The 9,012-nt window shown below is 34.0% G+C and overlaps 1 protein-coding gene across 1 annotated transcript; it reads left to right on the top strand.

The window, feature by feature from the left end:
* The first annotated feature begins 257 nt into the window (after window positions 1-257).
* On the top strand, window positions 258-1,790 carry LOC145682212 (uncharacterized). Its single transcript, XM_081753795.1, has one exon. The coding sequence runs from the start codon at window positions 258-260 to the stop codon at window positions 1,788-1,790; it is 1,533 nt and encodes a 510-aa protein (XP_081609921.1).
* Window positions 1,791-9,012: the final 7,222 nt, after the last annotated feature.

Raw genomic sequence — 9,012 nt, 5'->3', positions numbered from 1 at the left:
TCATAAGATGTAGAGTAGTCTGTGTGTGTAGTGAGCGGGTAGTCAGCAACTGGTAGTTAAGCTTTGTAATAAATATATTTTAACACATTTAACGTGTTAAATATTATTCAGAGAAACCTAAAGTATAATAAGAAAGACTAAAGGTTACGACACATGGCGCAGTCGTGAAAATACGCCAGTATACAGGTGGGCATTAAGTTCCTATTAATAATATAGCTGTTCTGTGGCGAGTAAGTGATTTTCAGAACATTGCGAAAATGGAATCTGCACGCATACCAGAAAAATTAAAATTGGAGGGAAATATCCAAGCTTCGTGGCGACGTTTTAAGCAAAGTTTCACTATCTACATGAAGGCTGCAGGACATAGTGCTAAGGCAGATGACGTAAAGGTTGCTATATTACTCAATGTAATAGGTGAGGAAGCAGTTGAACTTTTTAATACGTTTAATTTGACTGACGAACAACGTAATAATTACGATCAAGTACTCAAAGCATTTGAGGAATATGTTATTCCGCACAAAAATGTGGTGGTGGAACGTTATGTGTTTAATTCCCGCATACAAGAAGAAGGTGAAACATTTGATTCCTTTGTGACTGACCTAAAGAAACTAGTGAAAACATGTGACTTTGGTGAGCAGACAAATAGCGTAATACGAGATCGTATTGTATTAGGTGTTCGAGATAAAGAAGTACAAGGGCGCATGCTTCGGGCTGGAGAACTGACATTGGATAAAGCCATAGAAATAGGGAAAGCAGCGGAATTGTGTAAACAACAAACTGAATTAATACATCATAAAAATGATGCCTCGATTGGAGCCGTAAAGAAAACTACAGCGGCGACAAAAAGTGCGAGGGAAGTAGAAAAGCAAAAGCAGGTGGGTACAGAAAAATATAAAAATAAGGCACGTAGAAGTGACAATACTTCACAGTTAGTGTATTTATGTAAAAAGTGTAACACGTCGCACAGTAAAGCAAGTTGTCCGGCGTTCGGTAAGCAGTGTAGGAAGTGTAAAGGCTACAACCATTTTGCAGTGGGGTGCAAAATGAAGGCGATGAAGCGAGTGCAACATAACCAAATTCAGTCGGAAGATGAAGACTGTGATTTGTTAGTGATATCGTCTGCCCAGGTTTGTTCAGTTACACAAGTGGGGGAAGTGCGTGAATGGACTGAAATGGTAAAAATTCAAGATCAAAACGTTAAGCTCAAGCTTGATACGGGAGCGGAAGCTAATATTCTTCCGTTACAGGTTTACAAGCAAATTGACTCACAAGCACGATATAGGCCTACAAATGTGGTGTTGGAAGTTTATGGTGGTACAAAAATAAAACCGTTGGGTATTGTAAATCTGTGTTGTACTCACAAAAATGTAAAAGCGAACATAGATTTTCTTTTAATTAAGGATAACAATAATGCATGCAAACCGTTATTAGGTCTAGATGGTTGTGTGAAATTAGGGTTAATAGAACGTGTGTCAATAAACCCCGTAAATGTTGTAAACAAAGATGAATTTTTAAGGCACAACAATGATGTATTTCAAGGTGTTGGTAAATATCCTGGTAAATTGCATATTACGGTTGACGAAAAGGTACAACCTATAACTAGACCTCCCAGAAGGGTACCGTTGACAATCCAGCCAAAATTAAAAGATGCGTTAAGTAGGTTGGAAAAAGAAAGGATCATTTGTAAAGAGGAAAATCCTAGTGGCTGGGTTAGTAATTTAGTTATTGTTGAGAAACAAGATGGCTCACTAAGACTGTGCTTAGAAATTATTCTTTGCTTCCCACAGTAGAGGAAGTTAGTGCAAGGTTAAGTAATAAAAATGTATTTAGTGTTCTGGATTGGAAAAATGGGTTCTATCATGTAGAATTAGATGAAAGCTCAAGCAAATTATGTACGTTCAGTACTCCTTTTGGATGCTGGAGATTTTTAAGATTACCATTTGGCTTGTCAGTTGCCCCGGAAATATTTCAGAAGCTCAACATGAATTATTTTGGTGACATTCCAGGTGTTGTCATATATTCTGATGATTTGTTAATTGCAGCAAACTCAGAGGAGGAACATGATAAAATAATGAAGCAAGTACTAGATAGAGCTAGGCAGCTTAATGTCAAATTTAATCCCAAAAAACTTCAGTATAAAGTGAGTGAGGTGAGATACTTAGGGTATATTTTTAATAAGCAAGGTATGAGACCTAACAACGATTTCGTTAAAGCTATCACAGAATTGAGTATTCCATCCAATAAGAAAGAGCTACAAAGGGTGTTAGGCATGATTACGTATTTAAGTAGGTTTATTCCTCAATATTCAACTATCACAGCTCCATTAAGGGAACTGTTAAAAAAGAATGTAGAGTGGCAGTGGCTACCTATCCATACCAAAGTATTTAATGAACTAAAAATGATTGTATCAACTGCTCCGGTTTTGCGTACCTTTGACCCAAAGAAAGAAATAGTGATACAATGTGATTCATCAAGCCAAGGGCTAGGCTGTTGCCTAATGCAAGATGGCCACCCGATAGCGTTTAGTTCACGTAGCCTTACTCAAGTAGAGAAATCATATGCTCAAATTGAAAAAGAATTGTTGAGTATAGTGCACGCGGTTAAAAAGTTTCATTACTACGTGTATGGCAAACCAATTACTATTGAAACAGATCATAAACCATTATTGGCTATTGTAAAGAAAAATGTATCAGATATATCATCAAGTAGGTTACAAGGAATGTGTCTTAGATTGTTAAGGTATGATATTTCATTGAAATATGTACCGGGTAAACTAATGTACATTGCTGATTTATTGTCTCGTGATTTTTTGCATGAAACGGAGGAGTCAGATAATTTTATTACAGAGGTAATACATAGTTTAGCTGCTAATGTACAAGCTACTGAGTCAAAGAAAAAACTAATAATTGAAGCAACAAAAAAGGACCCTGTTCTGTGTAAAATTATGAAAATGTATTACGAAGGTTGGCCTGAAGATAGAAAACAGCTCGATGAGTCAGTCAGGTTTTACCACAAATTACGGCATGAAATTGTAGTAGAGGATGGTATTGTATTCTTAAATCATAAGATAATTGTTCCTACAACGTTGAGAAAAGAGATTCTCAATCAGTTACATCAGGGACATTTTGGTGTACAAAAGACAAAAGCTAGGGCCAGGCAAGTAGTATATTGGCCTGGATTATCAACTGATATTGAAACCATGGTTCTGAAATGCCGAATTTGTGAAAAATACAGAGTATCAAATTGTAAAGAACCACTGAAATAGCATGAAATCCCAAGTTTACCTTTTGAGAAGGTAGGTCTAGATATTTTAGAATATGGTGGTAAATCATTTCTTGTGTTAATGGATTACTATTCTAAATGGTTGGAACTGCTACCGTTAAATTCAAAATCCTCAGGTGAAGTGATAGAAAAACTCAAAACAATTTTTATGACGCATGGAATTCCAGCTATTATTGTTTGTGATAATGTTCCGTTTGGGTCAAAAGAATGTAAACAATTTGCTAAAGAGTGGGGTTTTCAGATTGTTAACAGTAGTCCTAGATATCCAAAATCAAATGGTCTTGCGGAAAAAGCGGTAGGCATAGCAAAAAGAATTCTTAAAAAGTGTAACGAGGAAGGAAAAGAGTATTATTTAGCTTTACTTGAGTATAGGAATTCTCCTATATTAGGCAGTGAGCTTTCACCGGCCCAAATTCTAATGAGCCGCACACTTAAAACAAGGTTGCCTATACACAAGATATTATTAAAACCGAAAGTACAAGAGAATGTAGGTGTATTGTTACGAGAAAAACAAAACAAAGACAAAAAGTATTATGATAGACAATCAAAACAATTGGTAGAGTTAAAGCCTGGGGAAAATTGTCTGATACAAACAGGTCAAACTTGGACTCCAGGTCAAATCGTAAGCGTACATGCAAATCCCAGATCTTTCATTGTTAAAGATATTAATAACAGAGTTCTCAGAAGAAACAGAATTCATCTAAGAAAATCATACAATAAACCTGAATTTATAACGGTACAGGATGATGATAATTGTAAAACAGAAAATGTTACACACGATGATTCACAAAGTAATGTTAATAGTGAAGTAGTGACTGATAAAAGGATTACAGGTAATAATGTTCCAGGTAGTGACACAGTAACAATGCAAGATAATGTAAATGAAACTGACACAGGAGTTCGTAGATCTAAAAGACTAACAAGGAAACCAGTTTGGTTGAATGATTTTGTTTAAGTTTCAAAAGGGGAAGATGTAATGTAGGACTGGCAACATTGCCTATCATAAGATGTAGAGTAGTCTGTGTGTGTAGTGAGCGGGTAGTCAGCAACTGGTAGTTAAGCTTTGTAATAAATATATTTTAACACATTTAACGTGTTAAATATTATTCAGAGAAACCTAAAGTATAATAAGAAAGACTAAAGGTTACGACACACCTCGTAACCCCATAGGCAGGTCACGCTCCGTGAGTCCTCGTATACATGCGCGCCCGAAGGGGAGTGCGGTGTGGGGCCCGGGCCCCCCTCTGGCTCACGAAAATGTAAACGTAATGTAGCAAACCACGTATACTAAATACCAGACGTAATATAGCAACCAAGGAGATGGGCCCCCCTCTAGAAAATTTTCTTCGAGCGCCCCTGCTCGTATAGTTCATCTTCAAAGCCCTTTACTCCGAATTGGTCTGGAGAACTTCAGTATTAACCCGCACAATAGAGTTGCCTTTAACTACAGTCCGATGTCCTAAGGTTCTGAAAAACCTTCTTTATGGAAACACAACAAGTACGTGAGGAACAGGGAGAGCAAGGAATACAGGGCGTGATAACAGGCTTAGCAATAACATACATAACGTTAAAAAATAATCATAGCGAATTTTAGTAAATATCTTTAAATCATCTGTAAGAGAAATAAAGTTAATATGCTGTATTATCACATCAAATACATTATAGATACGTATAAGTGCACAAATACATAACTTTAATTTCATACATTGATGGATTTCCTTGATAATTAACATGTAGAAGTGACGTAACTGAACGATGCTAATAGAAGAACGAAAATAAAGCTATCAGCTGCTTAAGCAGATTATTCTAGGCATAAGCAGATGATAGAGTAAACGAATAAAGCATATTGCCAGATTAAGTAGTATAATTCTATTTATTCGACGTGTATTATTATTATTTTATTTATTTTTCTTTCATTAGTTCATCATAATTACCTATTTACTCACTTCGTGGTTCATAATTTATATTTATTATATTTATTCGTAGCACTATAGATATTCACTTGTATTTATTCAATAACGTTGTATTTTAAACACAATTATTGATTAAATCACTGAATAGTAAGGCTTGTAGTACTAATTCGAAGTTGTGGCTACTGCTTATGTAGAAATCGTACACTATTAGAATGTGTCCTGCATGTATATCACAAGTTACTATCTTGCATAATGCAACTAAAGTAAAGACTGATTTGTGAAAAAGCAATAGTTAGGTTTGCTTAACATATTGATGGAGTTGCGAAGGTATTAATTGACTGTGATTGACCTGGACATATTGACATAGACGTTCGTCTTGTATGTATTAAGAAATAATAATAATAATAATAATAATAATAATAATAATAATAATAATAATAATTATTATTATTATTATTATTATTATTATTATTATTATTATTATTATTATTATTATTCCTGTGCCATGAACAGCCTAACGGAAAAATGCAGCACCTCATCAGACCAAAATAAACACATATTGCATACAATGTCATCTACCTACTGAAACAATAGAAGATAATGACAGAAAATAGTATCGGATTAATAATTCCTTGTCAAACTAATACCAAATAATTTTAGTCTCAAAATAAATACATGATCAAAAATACTATGAATAATATTTGTCAATTGTCTACAATTTATGCTTCTGTACTGATAAAAATAAATTAAACTAAATTAAAAGAATTGGCCATTCTTAAAATTACAAATTTTGGATTCAAAGGAACTAATGTTAATCCACTTCTCGTATTATACATTGACACCCTTATACTAATATTACGCAAGCAATATTCACTATTAACCTATTGTGTAATTTATTTTAAATATAATATCTTTCAATAAGTTTTTTCCTGTCACTTAACGTTAATAATTCAAAAAATTGATTCCAGTATTCATAACTACGTGAGTAGTAATCTGTATTCATTTTATGGCATAGTAGCCCAATAAAACATTTTTGTACTGACTTAATTTTATTTGCCAGTGTTATACCTATACTTATCCAAATAACTACACCAAACTCTCATCTTGACCTTCCAAGCATCTTGTACAAATATACATATGAACTGGCAATTTAAAACTCAGGCCATTGTTTGAAAATAAACCCTATTATTCTTCTAGTCCCTTGGATTGTATCATTTATATGATGGATAACTATCATATTTCTGTTAAACACTATACCCAAATCTTTAATCTGTTCGGCTTTATGCCGAGTTGGCTGGTTTAAACGAGCTGTTTTTTTTTTAAAAAAAGGGTTTAAACAAAACAAAACAAAAAAAAAAAAAAACGAAAAATATTCGTAAAAGTTTCTTGATGAACATGAAATTGGCGGTTATCGTGTTTCACTCCCGTATATTATTCGTATTATATTCAGACCTAAATTCCCCATTCATTACTCAAAGAGATTATACTACAAAAGCAAGTTCTGTTTTTTCTATAATTTTTCCGAGGATTGCCAGTGCAGTTATTTATTGCAGGATTGCCAGCTGTAGGAAGAAAAAAGTCGGAATTTTGCAGAAAGGGAATTTTTCGTGGAATATTTCAGTACATAAAATCCCCCACCACAGTACAGACTGCCGAAATGATAGTTACATTGTCTGAATGTATTTTCCTATAGTTCTGTTCGGCATACGGAAGTCAATATTACATTTTTAATGTACATATTGTAAAAGTATGTAAAATTTCGGCATTTCGGTAGAAGAGATAATATATTTTTCACAGTTCGGCTCGCTTCGATCATGACGGCATTTGCAGAAAACATTCGCAATATTGACAGGTTACTTTCCAAATAAAAATTATAATTTTATTATTGCAGGGTTGCCAGTAAAAAAATTAAAAATCGGATTTTCCTCTAAAAAGGGAGGGATATTTTCGAATATATGGGTATATAATTTCCCAACGGTACCGATTACCGGAACGATTGTTAAATTTGTAGAAAGTACGGTCCTCGACGAATAGAAAGAGGTATAATACATTCCGCAATGATATATACGGACGTAATTATACGTTCCTGAGTAAAACCTAACAAAATAAATGTGAAAAACATGATTTTTTAAGGTAAATTACTGGTTTGCAATTGTTGGTTTGTCTGAGTTTATTATTACAAATATCAACAATTTGATTAAGAGAATAAAACCTGATTTGACAAAGTTGCCGTAGAAAACTATTTTGTTTGATTGACAATAATAATTTAATTTTACTTATCTCCAAGAGTGGTCGGCAAACTCCGGGGCAGGAGTTCCAGAGCCCCTCAAAAGTATTCCTGGAATGAATACTGTTCAGTACATATTTGTGATTGACAATATCATGTAGTAGTACGGACAAATGTATATCTCACCTAGTCAGCAAAAATTTTGAGGTGAGGATCAAGGATCTAGGGACACCTAAAATTATTATCTCTATATTTTGGCAATGGGTACGTTGGCCCACCCTTATGGGACCACACCTTAGTTTCAAATTTTCAAATTTAGTAAAATTATTAAGGTGGGATAGAACTGGGGTATATACGTTCTTAATTTTCAGGGTCCATTTTGTTCCGATTTATGAGTAAAGAATTTCAAAATTTCAAATTTCACAGGTACTTTTGCTATCGTTTCTCTTTGATTAGTTTTCATCACGTTCTATGGTTACATGAATAATTACAATGGTACATTTCCTTTTATTAGACATGGGTTCATTGTCGCATCCCTTTCAAAATTTCGAAGGGATATGTGGAATGACACCTTAATTCCAAAATTTAAGTGTTGGCAAAATGTACTCCTCTCGAAATTTAAGAAGAATGTCTAAGATACTCATGTTTAATGAACAGCAATGGGACTTTGTATTCAGCCATATTGTTATATGTTATAATCTAAATTGATGAACATTATAAACAACATTCAAAATTCTCGCCCATTCAATTAATTTCTCTCGCCAAACATAAAGTGTTTCTTTGACAATGTATTTGACATTTTTGTACCCATAAAAGGAAATAAGCACGAGCAACCAAATTTACGGAGGTATACATTCAAGTCCTAGGGTGGACCAATCAGCTGCACCCAAATTTTATAAAAAGGAAAGCACCAATGTACTCATCTCCTGTTAAAGAGACTCGACTTTCGTACTCATATATGTTTCAAATACAGGTCTATATCCATTTTATACTGAAGCAAGGTAACAAAGTAAATAGGTATATATATAAGAAGTACCAAAAATAAAAATAATAAAAAAGGCACACACACACACACGTATATATATATATATGAATAATTGATAGCTTGGATGTTATATATGTTAGTAATATATGACTGCGAATAAGGCGAGAATGTACACGAGAATTGAATAGAGAAACCGATATTTTGGAGTCTATTTTTCATTGATAATTTTATGGACAGGGAGTAAGTCTGCCATCATGCGTCAAGTAAATGGAGTCTGTACACCAAATATGGTTACGAGTTGTTTTTTATTGAGAGTAGGCACTGAAGGAACTGTTTGTTTAACAATAGCAAGAAAAAGAAGTTAAGAACAGATTCATAACGGGATAAGATTGAAGCACGGGTCATCTCCCATTTCAGTGAGCAATATTCAGTTTTAGGAGATACAAAAGGTTTGAAGAACATACTGAGTGATTTGAGATCGCGAATTTCAGTAAATATTTAAAGAATACCCAGTATTCTCATAGCATTCCCCACAGTAACAGTAATGTCATCAGCGAACGTTTCTCATCGAATACTACTCCGAGGTCTTTATGTGTCACAACTCT

The sequence above is a fragment of the Thermobia domestica genome, chromosome 3, assembly GCF_964235325.1.
Source record: "Thermobia domestica chromosome 3, izTheDome1.hap1.1, whole genome shotgun sequence".
Taxonomy (NCBI): Eukaryota; Metazoa; Arthropoda; class Insecta; order Zygentoma; family Lepismatidae; genus Thermobia; species Thermobia domestica.
This window is presented reverse-complemented; position numbering and strand designations above follow the sequence as displayed.